Genomic DNA, 19,704 nt, shown 5'->3' with positions numbered 1-19,704 from the left:
GCCTAGAGAGCCGCAATCCAGTACAACAATCACTTCCGGCAACTACCGGAAGTGCGGAAGCTGGGAGGGAGCCGGAGGGGACTGGGGATACCTTGCAGAATTGGAAAGTGTAGAAGCGGTCAGCTCTTCTATGGTGCTCGGGCTTCGCCTGTACAGCGCCCTGTACCCATTCTGGGGTTCTGTCTGCCTCCTCCCTAGGTCCTTTGCCTCCTGTTCCGGAAATCCTGCCTCCTGCTGCACGATGCCCCAGCTTGGACTCCTGCATGGGAGGGCCTGGGCTGTGCTGCTTGGCCAGCTCCGGCGGCCGCCTGGTGCTGTATGCATCAGGGCAGTCCATTCTCATAGACAGGTGAGCCAGACTGAGATAGCTCTGTTTGTCAGGGCAGGATCTCCAGGTCTGAAAGCATGGACTTGCGGCCTGTACTCCCGCAGTATTATAGTCGGTTTTTTTTTGAGAGCCCACCATGTGCCGACACAGAGCTAATGTCTTTTGGAATGCTTTGTCTATTAATCATCATAGCAATCTTGAGAGGTTGGGGTTATTATTTCCATTTTACAGTTGAGGAAGTGGAGGCTGCAAGGTTAAATGACCTACCTGTGGCTACATAGTAAGGGAGCATTTTAACATAGGTACACAATCCCTAATCTGAACCTTTTGGGATCAAATATTAAAATTTTTTCAAGCAAAATATATGAATATTCCCACTAAGTGAGATGACTAACGACGATAAGTAGAGTGAGTTCATATTAGAATTTACCTAAAAATGAGTCCCCCTTGCCTCAATTTTTAGTTTTCAGAGATTATGGATTCTTAGGAGGGCTTGTGGGCTTCAACTGCTGTCCTTTGGAGGACATAACCTGCCAAAGTATGAACTACTACACCCTCTATTTCTGGAAGGGCATACAGCATGCTGGTGATAAACAAAATCACAGATTCTGTTTTACCTTGTTTTCCTAGTAGATATTTTGTGCTATCATGAACAGCAGGGCTCAGGTCTTTTGTTATTTGCAGTCACAGCATCCTACCAATCTGCTTTTTTTTTTTTTTTTTTTTTAGTTCAATAAGGACATCCATTCCTGTTCATTCTACAGGCATGTTCTGATGGTCTGTCTTCCTGGGCTGGTTCTCTTCAGTCTTCAAGTCACTTTTTCCCTGTCTCCAAATCTAATGACCATTGCTGCCTTATTAACAATTCTTATTTTTCACTCTGAGTAGGAACTGAGAACTGGAGATCATACTAATCCCTGTTCCTAGATGGTTAGTGGTGGTAGTCTTGGGTTGCTTTGTGCCTTCCTTGTTTTTTGGTGGTTAAACTTTTTCATACATTTAAAAACTCCAAATATGGTAAGGAAGCTTGTATGGTAAACACCTGATCTCACATGTATTACATATATATTGCAGATACAGCTGGGTTTTTGGAAGTGGGCTGAGATTGGGATAGAAAAAATAGTGTTCAGGGAAGATGGGGATATGTGTATAAAAACGGATGATTGAACCTGGTGTACCCCCCAAAAAAATAAATAAATAAATTAAAATTAAAAAAAAAAAAAAAAAAAAAAAAAAAAAAAGAAAAAATAGTGTTCAGACTTCCTGTTGCTAAGGGCCAAAAGTATTTGTACGTTGGTAGTACACAGGGCCAGATATAACACAGGTTCGGCCAGTATTGAGAGGGGTCATATCTCACAATTCTTCTGCCAGGTTGCGGAGGCAGAGTTGGCATCCCAACTGAAACCACATCAAGAGAAATCAAATTTTATCATCAAGACCCCAAAGGTAATGCCCTTTGCCCCACCCTGTCCATTAGAGTGCCTTGGAGTTCTGTCCTCTGCTTCTCTTCCTGACCACTTTTAAGGTTTTTGTTTTTGTTTGTTTTGGCCACGATTTGTGGCTTGCAGGATCTTAGTTCCCCACCCAAGGATTGAACCCAGGCCCTTGGCAGTGATGAAAGCGCAGAGTCCTAACCACTGGCCCCCAAGGGAATTCCCTATTTTTAATTTTTTTAAAACTAATTTTAAAAAAGTCTTCACTATTCTTGAGGTACTGGGTGGGGCTCATAGACATCTGAACTCAAAGAATCAACTCCAGACCTTAGATTATAGATGTAGTTTAACTCTGTCTTAAACTGACTTGTTTTTATCTTTGTTTTCACTCTGGCTCCTTTTGATTTCCAGGGCACCAGAGATCTTAGTCCCCAGCAGATTGTTGTGAGGGAGAAAATTCTTGATGTGGTTGTTAGCTGCTTTAAACGTCATGGAGCAAAGGGGTTGGATACCCCTGCATTTGAACTAAAGGTAAGAAGGAAAAAAAAGTACAGGAACCCCATTTCTTCACCTGCCTTGTTTCCCAAAGGGCTTCTAGGCTATGTTCTGGAGTCCTCCTTTTTTTTTTTTTTAATAAATTTATTTATTTATTTATTTATTTATTTATTTATTTATTTAATTGGCTGCGTTGGGTCTTCGCTGCTGCACATGGGCTTTCTCTAGTTCCTGTGAGCGGGGACTACACTTCATTGTGGTGCGCAGGCTCCTCATTGTAGTGGCTTCTCTTGCTGTGGAGCACGGGCTCTAGGCACGTGGGCTTCAATAGTTGCGGCACATGGGCTCAATAGTTGTGGCTCACGGGCTCTAGAGCACAGGCTCAATAGTTGTGGTGCATGGCTTAGTTGCTCCGTGGTATGTGGAATCTTCCCGGGGCAGGGCTCGAACCCATGTCCCCTGCATTGGCAGGTGGTTTCTTTACCACTGCGCCACCTAGGAAGTCCCTGGAGTCCTTCTTTTAACCATGGCACTTTCTGTTTGACCTCTGCAGGAAATGCTTACTGAGAAGTATGGAGAGGACTCTGGGCTCATCTATGATCTGAAGGATCAGGGTGGAGAGCTATTGTCCTTGCGCTATGACCTTACTGTATCCTTCTGAGTATTGGAGCCTAGGTTACCTCTTTCCACACCCAGAGGGCATTCACTGACAATGGGACAAGAGTGACACTAGGACCCTATAGGTTTGTTGGTGGCAACCCGTACTTCCAGTTTCTTCCAGAAGGCAACTCTGCCAGCAGAGGCTGGCCTAGAGCACTGTCATTTAAGTTTATAGTGTGTCAGAATTCCTTGGGGAAGCTTGCAAAAATACAGATTCTTGACCTCTGGCTTGCAAAAATACACATTCTCTACAGAATTTTCTTAATTCTGTAGCTGGAGTAGTGTTCAGTAATCTTCATTTTAAACAGGTACCTGGATAATTAAAATGCAGGTGGTCCTTAAACACTTGAAGAAACATTGACATAGAAGTTGTAGGCAAATCCAGGTTCTGAAGCTTGACTCTTCTGAGACAGTTGAGAATTGATCTGAATGGGAGGGAATGGCCCAGACTTGAAGTTCTTGGGTTGTTTCTATCTCTGCTTCCCCTGCTTTCTACCAAACTTCCAGTCTTGCTAGGTGGGTTTCCTTCATTTGACATTATTCATTATTTATTGCTTGCTATGCCTTGGTGATAATGGGAAAGGAGACAAAGAAGGTCCTTGTTCTAATCCTAGTGGAAGAGATCCAGTTGATAGAGGCCCAGTCCTCCCTAATGTCTTTCCACTGGGCCTGAGCTTTGAATGCAGTATCCTTCCTCCTTAACCTATTTATGTGAGGTCCCTTTTGCTCGTTATCTGGCCATGAATAAAGTGAAGAAGATGAAACGCTATCATGTTGGAAAGGTGTGGAGGCGGGAGAGCCCAACCATAGTCCAAGGCCGCTACAGGGAGTTCTGCCAGTGTGTAAGTGACCTGCTGGAGGCAGCATGGTTTGATAATTCTGGGCCGCAACCTGGGAACTGGCTGCTCAGTAATTTTTTTCCCCCTTTTTCTTTGCTGTAGGATTTTGACATTGCTGGTCGGTTTGACCCTATGATCCCTGATGCAGAGTGTTTGAAGATCATGTGTGAAATCCTTAGTGGGTTGCAGCTGGGGGATTTTCTCATAAAGGTGAGGCCAGAGCTGAGGACTAAGGGGAGAAGTCTGGATTTTGCCTAATGCGATCTCAAAACACAGGTGATCCCAGCCATTAAGCCTGCAGCTCTAGGACTTAGTACAGGTGTTGGATGTCATATCTATATCTATATAGACATCCTGTGGAATTTCCTTTCTATCCCTTTTATGAGTCAGGAAAGTAGGGACTGCCATTATTTTGAGGGAGAGGTCATTCACCAGCCACTTGGGTTACTTCAATTGACTTCACAGGTCAATGACCGGAGGATTTTGGATGGGATATTTGCCATCTGTGGTGTTCCTGAAAGCAAGTTCCATGCCATCTGCTCCTCGATAGACAAACTAGACAAGGTAACATAGAAGACATGCTTCAGTAGCCCCTATCAGAGTTTCTGCCTTGCCTTCAAATCTATACCCTTAGAGGAAAATAAGGAGATGGTGGCTGGAAGTGAGCTATTTCTGGGAGGATGGTAAAGCGACATTCTGAAACAAGACCTGAGTTTTGCAGTGTATTGGAGATTATGACTGGATTTCCTAAGCTGCCTCTGACTTTGCTGAGTGTAGTGTTAGCTACTTCTGACATATGTAATGAATGAAATGAGATGTCCTTTTCCATTTAGAGAAAGGAGGATCTTGAGGCTAGGCTAATGTTTGGGTGTTTGTGCAGATGTCTTGGAAAGATGTGAGACATGAGATGGTCGCAAAGAAAGGCCTGGCTCCTGAAGTGGCTGATCGAATTGGGGATTATGTCCAATATCATGGTAAGAATCAGTGTTTTCAGAGGTACATGATAGAACCAGAGTGAGGGTGATAATGTATATAACTTCTACCTCTGAAACAGCTGCTTTCCATAAATGCGCTAACTTCCAGAGCCTGGTTTGAATTTAATAACCCTTTTACTTAGTGTAACCAGTTATGTCTTCAGATGTCAAAGATGGAGGCAGAGGAGGAGAATCTGGTCATATGTGATCAGGGTAGTTTTTTTTTTTTTTAAAGAAAATGAGGACTAGCTGGCACACATTATGGATGAAACACATCTGGGTGTATAACACAGACCTTATTTCTCCCCACATGTCTCCCCAGGAGGGGTATCCTTGGTGGAACAAATGTTCCAGGATCCCAGACTGTCCCAGAACAAGCAGGCCCTAGAGGGCTTGGAAGATCTAAAGCTGCTGTTTGAATACCTGACTTTATTTGGAATTGCTGAGAAGGTTAGCTGGGTAGGGAGTGGACCTCCTGCAGTGTCTAGGGCTCTCAGAGTCCTGAGTCTTGTGTGAGACTGACTGTACCCATGTCCCCACAGATCTCCTTTGACCTGAGCCTGGCTCGGGGCCTGGACTACTATACAGGAGTGATCTATGAAGCAGTGCTGCTACAGACCCCAGTTCATGCTGAGGAGGAGCCACTGAATATGGGCAGTGTGGCTGCTGGTGGTCGCTATGATGGGCTGGTGGGCATGTTTGACCCCAAAGGCCACAAGGTGCCGTGTGTGGGGCTCAGCATTGGGGTAGAGCGAATCTTCTCCATTGTGGAACAGAGGATGAAGGTATGTCCTCAGTAGGGTTAGGGTGGGGCTGCAGACCTTAAAAACTCTCATGTTTCTGGAGATGCAGTTGGACTGTTTTTCTGATGATTGTTGGTTTTTTTTTGTTTTCTTTAAATTACTGGTGCAAAGGAAGTTTTTATTAGTTTCTCTCTCTCTCACTAGACTTTTGGTGAGAAGATACGGACCACAGAGACCCAAGTGTTTGTGGCCACACCACAGAAGAACTTTCTCCAAGAACGGTTGAAGCTAATTGCAGAGCTTTGGGATGCTGGGATCAAGGTATGATGGAGCTAATATCCAAACCATCTAAGTATATGTGGAATTCATGCACCAGGCCCACTACTACCTTATGCCTAGGGTGGAACTCAAGACCTTTCTAGTCTTCACTAGAGTGTCTTCTTAGGGTACGAGGGCTAGCTACTTATTTGGATAGGCTTGCTCTTGGGGTTTGAGTGGTATGGTCACTTCTAAGTCCCCTATTCTTTCTTAACCCTTTTCAGGCAGAGCTGATGTACAAGAACAACCCTAAACTACTAAACCAACTGCACTACTGTGAGAACACAGGCATTCCACTGGTGGTCATTATTGGTGAGCAAGAACTGAAGGATGGGGTCATCAAGCTCCGTTCAGTGGCCAGCAGGGAGGAGGTGAGTGGAGGCAGGCAGAAATAAAAGGGACCGAGTGTTTCTACCTTTCTTAGATTCTTTAAGAAATACGTATGTTTTGGCTGAGGAAATATCTCCAGGGTTAATAGTGGTAGAGATAAATGAGCACTCACCCTAGGCAACCATTATAGCTGATGATTGCCTGGGTGGGAAAAAGGACAAATGAAATCTCTATGGGTATTTCAAGACTAATCAACAAAATAGACATAGATCAGGTGTTTTAATCCCTTTAGTCTTGAGGACATACATTCTCCAGGTCAGGTTGAAGCATGTACACCTCCCTACTTGTTGCATAAGTAGTGGGAGCAGTTGCAGAGTTAAATGAATCCAGAAAAGTAGTGACTAAGGAACTAGTATCACTCTCTAGTTTGTCACATGAGGGTTCTCTTATGTTTCAGGTGGCCATTAAACGGGAAAATCTTGTGGCTGAAATTCAGAAGCGACTGTCTGAGTCTTGATCCTTGCCTGAATGCCATCTGCTGCTCTTTGTAGAAAAGGTTTCACCTAGGACTGAGTTCCTGATGGATTTCATAACTGCTGGCTGGATGGGTGACAAGTGTCTCTGCAGCCTTCATCCTTCCTGGGTACAGAACTGTAGAAGGCCCTGAGGACTCCTGGGCTAGTGTGAGCAGCTATACTGCATGGGCGCAGATGGCTGGTATGTGAAAGAGACGTGCTCTAACTGCCGAGGCAGATGGCAGATTTGAAATACCGTTGAACGCTGCCAACAGGTGCTGAGATGTTGCTGTGAGCAAGTTTCTGGGAAAGTCACCTCAGGTTGAGAGGATTCTGAACCACTGAGATCAAACTCAGATACTTAGCCTTCCACTCTGGCTTCTGAGCCACCTTCTGGGAAGTTTGTCCATAACCTGCCCTTGGCCTGTCCATGGAGTTTTTGGAAGACATCATGGAGGGGCAGTGACTGCTTTCTGTTTCATTTGAGGACAGAGATGCTATCCCAAGGGCATAGCAGTGCCCATATTGATGTGGCATCTCTCTGGCCCATCCACTGTTAATAATAGCAGGGTGAGGCTGTCTGTTTAATATCTTGAATGTTGAACTTAATAGGTGATCTGACAAGATGGAGATCTGATCTTTTGAGATTGTGAAGACCATTACCTGTGCCAGAGTCACTGCTCTGACTTCCATGTCCTGCTGTGGAGGTGGCTGTTCTAGAATTGGTTGTATAATGTATTAAATAAAATAGTAAATGTAGTAGTTTGGGTAATTTGTTATCAAGGGATTGGTTTGCATAGGCCATAGAAAACGCTTGAGTATACACTGGAGGATTCTCTGAGCTAGGAGTAATCTCCCTGGGGTGATACTTCTGTATTCAGTGAAGGGAGCAGACACAGCTCCCCCTCCCCCCAACTTGGAGATACAGTCACGTCATTAAATCAGTATATACTGAGACATCTGCTAGAGTTCTTCACCCTGGAATGATGCTGATGACTGACCTTCCCAAGTCAGATCATGTCATTAAACTGTGCCCTATAGATTGAATGATTCTAATGTTTCTCAGATGAAGGGAAAATGAGTTAACCAAAGGTTGATATCATTGCTTCAAGATAAAGAGACAAGTCGCAAAAAGCACTTTCTATGAGTGCGCTGGTAAGGCTGCATCCTTAACAAACTGATCTGTGCTCAGAGGCCATACCTTTAGTGCATACAGGTATATGAAGCATCTAGATCCCCTATAACAGCGTTTCAGTCTTAAAGAAGGTTTGGAAATTCTTAGCAGTGCACGCAAGTTGATTAGGCTAGATGAGAGAGCACTGGGGTCTGAAACTCATTTTCCTCTTTTGTTAAAAAGACGAGTTGATCTATGCTTGTTTTGAAAGCCAGGGCAGAAACGTTTGCAGGCGCCCTTACTTCCGTGTTGCTTCATACTTTCCTTGCGCATGCGCTATTTCTTTGGGGCAGAGGCGGGCTGATGAATCCTGTTTTAGAAGCTTTCAGTCCTTACCTCGTTTAGAACACGAGAGTCTAAGCTTATTGGAGGCAAGCTTGCTTTACGGCTCAAGGCCGCTTTTTACGGCATTTTCCGGCTTCTCATTCACTTCGCAGTGAAGATGGCGTCTGGCAGTGGGGTAGGTGTTGTGTGTGGGAGGCTTGGGTCGGGGGTAAGGGGGTGGCTTCTCAGCGCTGAATATTCTGCACCCGATTGGCTTCCCGACACCTCCTCGCAATCTAATGGCCCGGGTTCAAGAGCTCCCCCGTGAGGCCCTGGCGCAGTGGAATCGGGGAGGGCTCCGGTTGGGGTCCTGCGGCAACCTCAGTCTCCTGGTGCTGTCCGGAGAGGCTTCGCTCTCCCCAGGTCCCGGGACCGTCTTCGCAGCGAGGACGCGGTTCCCTCTGATATTCCAGGAGTCGGACACAATTAGCAACGAATCTTAAGCGCTTTTCCTTCCTGCCCCCGCAGACAAAAAACTTGGACTTTCGCCGAAAGTGGGACAAAGATGAATATGAGAAGCTCGCTGAGAAGAGGCTCACGGAAGAGAGAGAGAAGAAGGATGGTGGGTGCCCGTCCCATCAAGTGCTAAGTGTATTGTAGAGGCGATGCAGTGGTTGGAGAGTGGGTGGGGAGTTGAAATGTACTGTCTTGCTTTCTTGTGAAATCTCTGGCAGAGCATTGCCTCCCTGGTCCTCAGTTTCTTCAGGTATAAGATGAAAGCGAGGAGATGGACTGAAGTGCCTTTGAGGTGCTTTCCAGCTCTCTGATTCTCTGCTTCCTTGCGCTACATTTTCTGGGCTCATTTTGTACTTTACACAAGTACAGAGAAGAGAGTGGAATCCTTAGTAGTGACAGAAGGAGGAGTATTTTGCTGCTGTGTATTACTGCTGTTGAAGAGCCTCTCTTTCCCTCAGCAGGGAACATGGTATTGTTAACCTAGCGCTTAGCTGTTCTGTGTGCATTGTACAATGTCAGGGAGTTAGTGCTCCCCTCCTAGAGAGTCCACTGTGGAAAAAAAAATGCCTTATTTTCTCATCTTTTTTCAAACTATATTCTTTTTCTGCTTTACTTCCACATCATGTTGCATACTCAAACCCTTTTAGTTTTTATGTAACTTGTACAATAGTACTTGGCATGTAACAGATATTTTCTAAATGTTGGTGTCCCTTTTAAAATTTTCCCAGCTCTCAGAAGATTCCTTTATAATTTATGCTTGGGATGTCTGTTTGAAAGCACTACTGAGTGGTCTTTCTCATCTTTTAAAAGATTGCTTTTTGTGAAAATTCAGAACTCCTGCCTTCAATTCAGTTAATTAATGAATAAAAAACATTGCTTTTAGGGATTTCCTAGGTGGCACAGTGGTTGAGAATCTGTCTGCCAAGGCAGGGGACACGGAATCAATCCCTGCTCTGGGAGGACCCACATGCTGCGGAGTAACTAAGCCCGTGTACCACAACTATTAGGCCTGTGCCCTAGAGCCCATGAGCTGCAACTATTGATCCCATGTGCCACAACTGCTGAAGCCCACGTGCCTAGAGTCTGTGCTCCACAAACAAGAGAAGCCCCCACAATGAGGAGCCCACACACCACAGTGAAGAGTAGCCCCCTCTCTCTGCAACTAGAGAAAGCCTGTGTGCAGCACTGAAGACCCAACACAGCCAATAAATAAATATATTTATTTTAAAAACCCAACAAAACATTGCTTTCAGACTTGTTGGCTTTAAAGTGGAGAAAAGATGTAGAGAGTTAAGGATTGCTTGCCGTTTTTTCTGTGTTGAACTTCTCCTTAGCTGCTGCTAGAAGTGACTGTTGTGTCCCTTGGTTTAGGTTTCAAAAAAGAAATGGAAGTAGACCTCTGGATTTTGGATTTCATACATTTCTTTTCCCTTCTGGTAAAGGAATTCTAATAATGAAGGGACTTCCTTTCCCATTATATTTCAGGAAAACCAGTGCAGCCAGTCAAGCGGGAGCTTCTCCGGCATAGGGACTACAAGGTGGATCTGGAATCCAAACTTGGGAAGACAATTGTTATTACTAAGACCACCCCACAGTCTGAGATGGGAGGGTGAGTGGCTTTTCATCTTTCTCTGCAGCCAGGAGTAAGTCTGATAAACTACATACGTTTTAGGAAGTGTTGAGCAGGGTACCTGGCCCCAGAATAACAATCTTGTTTCCTGTAATTCCATCCATTGTCCTCCAAGGTCTTAAATTAACATAATAGTGTCTCTAAGAGGGGTCACTCTGTAGGCTTCTTTATATTAGCACTGTAACTATTTCTTTTTTTTTTTCCTCTTTAAGAGCTTCTATTGAGCTACAATTGACATACAATAAACTGCATATATTTAAAGTGTACAATTTGATATTTTTTTCTTGTTAGTAATGTATATATGGCAATCCCAATCTCCCAATTCATCTCCGCCTTCCCCCCCCAACTTGGTGTCCATATGTTTGTTCTCTACATCTGTGTCTCTATTTCTGCCTTGCAAACTGGTTGATTTGTACCATTTTTCTATATTCTGCATATGTGTTAATATATGGTATTTGTTTTTCTCTGACTCATTTCACTCTGTATGACAGTCTCTAGATCCATCCATGTCTCTACATATGTCCCAATTTCATTCCTTTTTACAGCTGGGTAATATTCCATTGTATATATGTACCACATCTTCTTTATCCATTCATTTGTTGATGGACATTTAGGTTGCTTCCATGTCCTAGCTATTGTAAATAAGCACTGTAACTATTTCTTAATATCTTAAAAGGGATTATTTGTTCTCCTGCCAGAGGAAGAAATGAAGGAAAGGACCACTGAGAAGATTTCTAGGGGAGAAATTAGGTGAAGCTAAATAGGAGCCCAGGAGCTGTTGATGGTGAATAAAGGGGGCTGAGATTCCAGACTGGCTGCAAAGCTTGTAGTTGTTATGGATTTCCTGGTTGTGCACCTTCCTCCTAGACCAGGACTATAACCTTCAGGAAGAAAGGTCCCACAAGAACTCTTCGTCTTTTTTGCCCACCACTACTTCTCTGTCCAGTTAGGCTTTCCAGCAGGAGTGTAACACAGATAGCAATGAGTGACACTTCTCTGAGCTGCTTCTCTGAGTAAATCCACTGTTGTCATTCCTCTTTGTGTTATCTATTGCTGTTTAAATTAATACATTAACCCAGTATTTAGCAGCATAAAACAATGGATAGCTCACAATATCTGTGGGCAGGTAATCTAGGAAAGGCTTACGTAGGTGGTTCTGGCTTAGGGTCTCTCACAAAGCTGCCATCAAGGTGTCTGCTGGGTCTGCATTCATCTGAGGTATAAGCAGGGCTGGAGGATTTGCTTCCAAGCTCTGTCATGCGGCTGTGGTTTGGAGGTCTCAGTTCTGTGCTCCATGGGCCACTCCATAGTGCTGCTTACAACAAAGCAAGTGGCTTCCCCAGGGCAAGTGATCCACGTGAACAGACTAAGCCAGAATCCATATTTTTAAATAACCTAATTTTGAAAGTGACGTAGCATCACATTTGATGTATTCTATTTATAACACAGACTAACCCTGGTACAAATTGGGAAGGGCCTATACAGGGTAGGAATATCAGGAGGGTGGGATCATTGTAGGGGCCATCTTGGAGGTTGGCAACCACACTCTTCCAAGAGCTAAGGCTTTGTAGAAATGAGAAGTGCCTCTTCGAAAAAAATTTTACCTAAAAATAATGAGTTTCTTGGTTGAAAATGATGACATTCTTACAACCAGATTTGATCCTAGTGCTATTTCTTTCTGTTTTCTAGATACTACTGCAATGTCTGTGACTGTGTGGTAAAAGACTCCATCAACTTCCTGGATCACATTAATGGAAAGAAACGTAAGGCTTGGAGGGAATTTGTGATTGGGGCTGGGTTTGAGTTTTGGAGATGGTATGGGGTAAAGGGTAGTTTCTGTTGAGCCTTTTTTTTTTTAATATCTATCTATCTATATATATATGCTTTGATGTTGCTTTATTTATTTATTTATTGGCTGTACTGGGTCTTCCTTGCTGTGCGTGGGCTTTCTCTAGTTGCAGCGAGCAGGGGCTACTCTTTGTTGCAGTGTGCGAGCTTCGCATTGTGGTAGCTTCTCTTGTTGCGGAGCATGGGCTCTAGGCTCATGGGCTTCAGTGATTATAGCACTTGGGCTCAGTAGTAGTGCCTCATGGGCTCTAGAACACAGGCTCAGTAGTTGTGGTGCACGGGCTTAGTTGCTCCTCAGCATGTGGGATCTTCCCGGCCCAGGGCTTAAACCCATGTTCCCTGTATTGGCAGGCAGATTCTTAACCACTGGGTGTTGGGCCTCTTTTTTAATGTCTGGGGGAACTCCCTAGTTGCTTCAGCACAAACCATTCTTTACTTCATTATTTAATGTATCTGAAGTCCATGAGGTGAGAATCTCTTCTAGGTTCTCAGCAAGCCCAAACCATGGTCTTCTCCTAGGCCTACCTGTCCGCACTGGTGTGCATCTGCTTGGTAAGGGTGGTTGTCATATGAGGCTGATGCCAGGGAAGTTTTTTTTTTACCCCTAATTATTTTTACACTGCATGTTTTATGAAGGTGGTTTTTGTTTTTTTGTTTGTTTGTTTGTTTTGTTTTATGTTAAGAAAAGACTTTTTGTGGGGCTTAGGATGTTTTAACAACCTTACCTTCTTCACTATTGATCCTACCCAGATCAGCGAAACCTGGGAATGTCTATGCGTGTGGAACGTTCTACTTTGGATCAGGTGAAGAAACGTTTTGAAGTCAACAAGAAGAAGATGGAAGAGAAGCAGAAGGACTATGATTTTGAGGAAAGGATGAAGGAACTCAGAGAAGAGGTAGGCTCTGCTATCCATCCCTGCCCTCTCCCTCAGCTTTGAATTTTCTGTTAGGAATCATGGGGAGGCTCTCTCCCTCATTCCACTCCCACCCCCAGAGGAGAGTTGTATCTCCTGAATTTCTGTACATTAAGGGAAACATTTATTGCCCTTGTTTGGGACTCTCATTATCTGAAGGAAATGGCTCTAAACCTATCCTTTTTTTCTGGACTCTCTGGGCCATATTTTTTTTTTTTTCCACTACAGGAGTGATTAATTAAATGCACCTAGTCCCCAGTAGGCCCATGGAACCAGGCTGACTGGTTCAGAATTCTGTTTCTTCCACATACTGGCTGTGAATCTCGGACAAGCTATATAACCTCTTTGTGCCTCTGTTTCGAGATCTTTGTATATAATATACATAAAGCACTTAGACCAGTTCCTGGCTTGTACTACATGCTGCAGAATAGTTCCTATTATTTGGCCTTACTCCCATCACCTTGTTAAGAACTAGAGATGAACTGGGATGTAGGATTGAGAAGTGCTCTCCACAGGCTAAAATTTCTCTTTCTTGTCCCTTATGATCTTTACTGTGGCTTTTACTCTGCTCTTGAAATTTTGCTTGTCTTTAATTATTTTCTTCTAAAGACAGAAAGAAAGCTCACCTATCTCTTTCAACGTTTGGCTCATGAGTCTGAACTGATTCTGAGTGATTTCCCCTCTAGGAGGAAAAGGCCAAAGCCTACAAGAAAGAGAAACAGAAGGAGAAGAAAAGGAGGGCTGAGGAGGACTTGACATTTGAGGAGGATGATGAGATGGCAGCTGTGATGGGCTTCTCTGGCTTTGGTTCCACCAAGAAGAGTTACTGAGGCTTTCTATGCTTGGCTTTTTGCTGGGCCTAACTTTGTGTGTGTGGGTGTCATTCTTTGGGAGGTACTGGGGAAGGTCCTTAAGAGTGGCAGTGGGGAGGGCTAGAGGGTGGGTGTTTGTGATTTCCCTCTGCCTTGGGAGAGAGCACAGGATGCAAAGGAACGTGCTGTGGCGTATTCCTTCAGCCTCAGTATTTCACTGGAGACACAGGACCTCTGACCATCTGAGTTCCCAATAAAGAAAAACCTCCTTTTCTGAGGCTGCTTTCCCGAAACTCCCCTTACATCTTTCCCTCTTCATTTGTCCATCTCATCTGAGCATCCTACATTTATCCTGTGTTCTGCCTTTGTTTTAATTTTTACCCTTGCTTAGCCTACAGCAGAAGTGTTCTCTGGGTCCCCAGTTTCCAGTTGATAGCATATCCTTGACTGGCCCCTCCTTTCCACATTTCCCCCCAGCTGCCCTGTGGTTCTCCGGCCACCTGTGCATGCATGTGTACTTCTGCCTGCATCAGTGGTATGTGCGGGTGCGTGTGCATGAAACTGTCACGTAGAGGGAGCCTGAGCTAAAGCCTCAAAAGCATTGCTGCCTTGGGGCCTCATGTTCTCAGCTTCCTCGGAGCATGTAACAGGAAATTAAATGGGATGAGTGTTTGGTGTGGTTTTTGTCTGGTGAGTTTTTTAACCTTTGTTCTTCATGTAGACTGTTCAGCTTTTCCTGTTTGTTTCATTTTATTGAGGATTACTCTGTTTTTGTCTTCCTTATGAGCAGGCTCTTGGAAGAACCTGTTTGATGCAAAAAAGAAAAAGGAGAAAACCTCATATGGGAGCCCTTGGGTCTCAGAGGCTGTTCAACATGTATAATAAATGACATTGGGCCTATTTCACATTTGGTGGGAACATTCCATATTCTTCCCTGTGTATTGTTTTTTCTTCCCCACACTTATTCTTTCTTATTCCTTCATTTGAGCCCTGTCACTTTTTTTCTAGGTTCCTTCAACATGAGTTACACTTTACTCTGATGGGATCTGTGTCTGGAGGAGTTTGAACATAACTTTCCTATAGTTTTAGCTTCCTTTGATCTTCTGTTTTTGGAACAGCAGGGCTCAGATTTGAAAACTTAGTGTTTTCCTAACTATCTGCTAGGCACAGGGTTCCTCAGTTTTTGCACTGTTGACATTTTCGACTGGATACGTTGTTGTGAGGGCTCCCTTGTGCATTTTACAACGTCTAGAGTATCTCTAGCCTCTACTCACTAGTTGCCAATAGCACCTTCTCCCTGAGTTGTGACAATTAAAGATGTCTGTGTCCCCTGGAGCAGGGGGCAGGGCATAATTCCTCCCCCCAGCCCCCCTGAGAAGCTGCCTTGCCTTGTTTGGCCTAAATTGAGAATTAGATGCTGCAGACTGGTTGACTAAAAAGCAAAAACAACTTTGATATTCCCTGGATCAGGTACTATGCCAGGTCCCTGGGATGCAGAGGGGGAAAAAATCAGTTTCTTAAAGTAAAAAAACAAATGGTAGTTACACAAGTTTCAAGCGGGTGAATTCTATAACAACTTTAGTTGGTTCTGTACCTTGAAAAGCAGGCTCTGTTTGGGTTAACAAGGCTGCTACAGCATGGCTTGTTAACATTTTCTGCCTCATCTAGCCCTTCGGAAACCTTTATGTAGCATTGAACCACTTGTGGGACCCAGAAGTACCATATTCTTTCCTTTGGATTTTTGTGCAAACTTTCCTTGCTGTCAGGCATATCTTTTGCCTAATTTTTTTCTTTTTTTTTGGGGGGGGGGGGTGCCATACTATGTGACTTGTGAGATCTTAGTTCCCTGAGCAGGGATCGAACCTTAGCCCTTGGCAGTGAACGTGCAGAGTCTTAACCACAGGACCACCAGGAATTCACTGCCTAATTTTATTTCTGATGCTGAATCTTGCTACTGGTAACACTGTGAATGTGTCTTTATCTACTGGCTCAAGGACTGGCTCAAGATTTCTCATGCAATCTTTGTTGGCCAGTTGCGGACATACTAGTTGGTGCTTTCCTTGGCAGGATTATGTGTTCTACAGGTCCTTGGGTAAGAATCTACCCTAGTCAACTGGGTCCTTTTGTTCCCCCTTTCAAGGCAGGCTGGAGAATGTGTTAATGAGCTAAGTTCCTTCCGTGGTTCAGTATTCATTCTTCAGGCAACTAATTCAACTTGGTTTCAAGTGATTTCCCTCCCTATTTTGGTACCAGTAGAATCTGACTTCTGGTCACCTTTACTGAAAAGCAATTCTGAGGTCCATTTTCTCCAAATTCTCTTGGGACTGGCAAGTGGTTTGAGTTTCCAAGGGGTCTGTCTAGGTCATGGGTGTTTGGAGGGGTTCAAGCTGGCAAATTAAAGTGGGGGATGAAGGAGATGGGATGGAAACTTAGGAGCCCAGAGCAATCCTAGAGAACACCAAACTCTGAAAGAAAAACTTTCTTGATGTTTGTGGTCCTTCTAAAAATCCAAGGAAATTTTGCACTCTGGTTGAGGAGTATACCTCTGACCGGCCTACTTGCATTCATTCATTCAGTGAGTGCTGAGGTGCTGAACATGTTCTAGGCCCTGGTAATATCTTCTGGAAAAGGGCATCAAGGCCCCATCTGTCATGGGATTTACATTATGTTGGAATTGCCAATTAAAATATTTAGGGAACAAAAGATCCGTATGGTTTCAGATGATTTTGTGGTTTTAGGCACCTCCAGGGCCTCACATCTCTCCCATAACCTCCAAAAATTTAAATGTGAAGAGTCGTTAATCCAGCAATTCTGCTCATGTAAGTATCTGTCCTAAAAACAGAGTTGCTTATGTGTACATATACATACAAGGATGTTTACTGCAGCTATGTTTATAACAGTGAAACATGGTTAAAATAAAACTGGTACATTTATACTTGAGTATAATGCAGCCATTACAATATATGAGGGAGAGTCAAAAATTATCTGCACTGGGTTATGTTAAAACTTGTGTAAATTATAGAGCCAGAATGTGGATAATTTTTTTTTCTTTTTTAGTTTCAGGCATCCTCATCTGTTTTTTAAATTAAAATTTCAATTTTTATTTTATTTTTTTGTTTGTATCTTTTTTTAATTTTTTAAGCTCTTTATTGGAATATAATTGCTTTACACTCGTACCAGTTTTTGAGGTACACCAAAGTCAATCAGCTGTGTTTATACACATATCCCCATATTCCCTTCCTCCCGCGACTCCCCCCCCACCCTGCCCGTCCCGGCCCTCTAGTGGATAATTTTTGATTCACCCTTCTATATGAACTAGACCTACTGTAGGTGCTGACAAGATCTCCAAGACATTCTGCTAAGTAAACAAGCACAGTACCCAGCAAACCAATTCAATTCCCAAGGAGCCCATTCCCCCACTTCCCACCCCTCACCCCGGCCAGTTGTGAAACTATCCATAGATTGAAGAAAAAAACTGGAGGGATACACACTGAAATCATAATCATGGTTAACTGGAGAAAAGTAGGAATTGTGGCTGTTTGCAGTATACATACAAGGAAAGGGGTGTTTGTGTGCATTTCAGAATTTTTTAAAAATAGTAACAGAAGTAATACTATGTAACACCTGGCAGAGAAGCTGTGGGATTTATGTCATTTAGCTGCAAAGTTCCAAGATAAGGTCTGGAGTACTTTGCAGCTGTTAAAGATTCCTCTCTCCTGACTCAAGGCACTGTGAAAGTTGTTTGGATCACAGAGTGAGTGGCCCTGTGTGGTCGTTTTGGGAGCGTAGAGGCTGGAGGAGACGTCTAGAGGCTGTGGTGGACTAGGTGACTGCCGAGTTGTAGGACGGAATAAGCCCGGAAGCAATTGCGGAAGAGCTCACTAGGAGATAGGGGAGATCTGGCTCCTTCTCACTGCTGTGTGTCCCCAGATGGACACTCTCCAAGTGTCTGGATTACGGGTGAGAGAGCAGATAAGATACTAAATCAGCCTTAACCACATTTGCCATAGTTCATTGTGACGCACCTCTTTCTCAACAGTCAACAGGATATAATCCAGAGGGCGTAGTCGGGCTGGCCATAGCTCAGCGGTTCCTTCCATTGCTTTGGTAATTAAGCCGTTCTCTTGAGGACGGTTCGAGACCCGCGGGCGCTCTCCAGTCCTTTTTCCCCTCTTCGAGACCCGCCAGCGCTCTCCACTTCTTTTGCCGCTGTACCAGCTTTCTTCATTTTCCCAGTAATCCCTTTTGCTATCCCAGTTTACTTCCTTTTTCCCAGTGATTCCGCTTGGAAAGAGCTTTTTTAGACTCCTCCCCTGCCTAGAGCACCAAAGCGACCGGGTTTCCAGCGGATGTTGAGCTCCCATTCGACTAGGAACCAGGGTTCCTTGGAGAAATGGCTGGTGCTAGGACTGGGGCAGGAAATACAGAGATGAACCCAGAGCATCTTGGATTCACCTAGTAGTTCCAGGAAGTAAGGAAGTGCTAAAAAACAACCCCCCCCCCCAAAAAAAAACCCCAAACTTAACTTTTAAAATTACTTGTGATGTTCGTAAATGTTTGCGTTTTTGTTCCAATAGTTATCCGTTATAACTTGTGTCTAAGTCCTTAAATGACTTTTCCATAGGTGGGCTGTATTATTTCGTTTGTCAGCTATGTCTTGACTCCCTCCTATTACTTATATAACGATCAATTATTTTATTCCATTTTTCCCTTTTTCTCCTTCCTTCCAATTTGAGTTATATTGTTTTTAGAAAACAGTTTGCGTACTCTTTTCCCACCCTTGTCACCACCTTTATTTTACTTGAAGATCTACAACTTAGTATATTTAATACTCATCATCTTTACTTGCATTTAATACTGATTTTCTATAGGTTTGGTACTTAAAGGACAGATTGGCTGTATATAAAATCTTGGTTTTCACTTCTCTTTCCTTCCTAAATGATGTGGTTTTTTTGCCTGAGGCCCAGAGTATTTTTTTCTTTCAAATTTAATTGATTTTCTAAGCTACTTCAGAGCTGACCATACCCTATCGATTTTCTTTGGTTCTTGGGAGACCCTTTTGATGTGTAGATTGAAGTTTTATTTCGAGGAAGTTTTCTTAAATATTACATCTTTCATTATTTTGTTTTTCTTCCACAGGCACTGTAATATATGCTGGATCTTCTTTGCCTCTCTATCTAGCACTTTCTCCCTGATCCTTCTTACTGATTTCTTGAGTTTATTTTTATTTTCTTGGATGTTTTAATTTCTTTTATCAAAACCAGTTATCGTATTTTAAGTAAAATCTCTTCCCCTTGGACATCATATAATTTAATTAGTCTTTTTTTTTCCTAAGATGATTTTTTCTTTTTGTTCATTTTCTCTTGATTTTTACTAATTCTTATCTTACATCTTTTTTCTTTTTTGTCCCTTTTTGTTCTGAGTTATTTTTCTGGTTCACAGTATTTTTTCATATCACCAAATGACTGTTTGAAGTTATTTAAATCAGGTTCGAGTGCTGTGTTTCAGTTTTCCTATCTCATGGTTAGTTTTGAAAAAATATTTATTCTCATTTTTTGATCTCTTTATATAGTATTATACCTACTATTTTCTGTTCATTTTGAAATGTCTACTTTCCAGTTTCAGCAATTGCAAATGAGGCATGCAGTTGGGCGTTTTATCAGGTTTCTTAGTTTGAGAGTGCCCTCTTCTGTTGGTAGAATGAAGTGCATTTTTTTCCAAATAAAAGGCACTTTTTTAGGGGTGGAGCCCAGGTTGATGTGCCTTCTGATTCTGTGATTCTCTTTCATTTCTCTGGTAGTCTTCATTTCCACTCCTTGTTTCCTTCTTTCTCTTTACCATCAAGCCCTCAAGGGATACCTTCAAATCACCTCTTTCCTCTAGATAAGATGCTTTCGGAGGATTTCCATTT

General features: G+C 43.3%; 2 protein-coding genes across 4 annotated transcripts; both read left to right on the top strand.

Annotated features, from left to right (window-relative positions):
- Positions 1-51: 51 nt before the first annotated feature.
- HARS2 (histidyl-tRNA synthetase 2, mitochondrial) lies at positions 52-8,693 on the top strand. 3 transcript variants are annotated; one of them, XR_009053316.1, is made up of 14 exons: positions 52-349; positions 1,700-1,774; positions 2,173-2,292; positions 2,810-2,905; positions 3,633-3,758; positions 3,858-3,965; positions 4,221-4,319; positions 4,636-4,729; positions 5,052-5,179; positions 5,272-5,514; positions 5,677-5,793; positions 6,015-6,161; positions 6,578-6,837; positions 8,602-8,693. XR_009053316.1 is itself a non-coding variant. In XM_057733116.1 (13 exons), exons 1-13 carry the CDS (start codon positions 131-133, stop codon positions 6,635-6,637), a joined length of 1,632 nt encoding a protein of 543 aa, XP_057589099.1. In that variant the 5' UTR covers positions 67-130; the 3' UTR covers positions 6,638-7,392. The 3 variants fall into 3 exon arrangements, 1 of the variants encoding a protein (XP_057589099.1); XM_057733116.1 differs by lacking the exon at positions 8,602-8,693 and having other exon boundaries at positions 67-349; positions 6,578-7,392; XR_009053320.1 differs by lacking the exons at positions 2,810-2,905; positions 3,633-3,758.
- On the top strand, positions 8,141-14,720 carry ZMAT2 (zinc finger matrin-type 2). Its single transcript, XM_057733132.1, has 6 exons — positions 8,141-8,269; positions 8,602-8,695; positions 10,075-10,198; positions 11,909-11,982; positions 12,818-12,963; positions 13,668-14,720. The coding sequence occupies exons 1-6, from the start codon at positions 8,252-8,254 to the stop codon at positions 13,809-13,811; spliced, it is 600 nt and encodes a 199-aa protein (XP_057589115.1). The 5' UTR covers positions 8,141-8,251; the 3' UTR covers positions 13,812-14,720.
- The last annotated feature ends 4,984 nt before the right edge of the window (positions 14,721-19,704 follow it).

Source organism: Hippopotamus amphibius, chromosome 1, assembly GCF_030028045.1.
Source record: "Hippopotamus amphibius kiboko isolate mHipAmp2 chromosome 1, mHipAmp2.hap2, whole genome shotgun sequence".
Taxonomy (NCBI): domain Eukaryota; kingdom Metazoa; phylum Chordata; class Mammalia; order Artiodactyla; family Hippopotamidae; genus Hippopotamus; species Hippopotamus amphibius.
The sequence above is the reverse complement of the archived record's forward strand: the minus strand, read 5'-3'. Positions and strand labels throughout refer to the sequence as shown.

Coding starts and splice junctions, on each gene's coding strand:
- HARS2 (XM_057733116.1), top strand. CDS start 131: ATGGTGCTCGGGCTTCGCCTGTACAGCGCCCTGTACCCATTCTGGGGT. Junction 5,515..5,676: donor TTGTGGAACAGAGGATGAAG/GTATGTCCTCAG, acceptor CTCTCTCACTAG/ACTTTTGGTGAGAAGATACG. Junction 6,162..6,577: donor CAGTGGCCAGCAGGGAGGAG/GTGAGTGGAGGC, acceptor CTTATGTTTCAG/GTGGCCATTAAACGGGAAAA.
- ZMAT2 (XM_057733132.1), top strand. Junction 8,696..10,074: donor AGAGAGAGAGAAGAAGGATG/GTGGGTGCCCGT, acceptor ATTATATTTCAG/GAAAACCAGTGCAGCCAGTC. Junction 12,964..13,667: donor TGAAGGAACTCAGAGAAGAG/GTAGGCTCTGCT, acceptor TTTCCCCTCTAG/GAGGAAAAGGCCAAAGCCTA.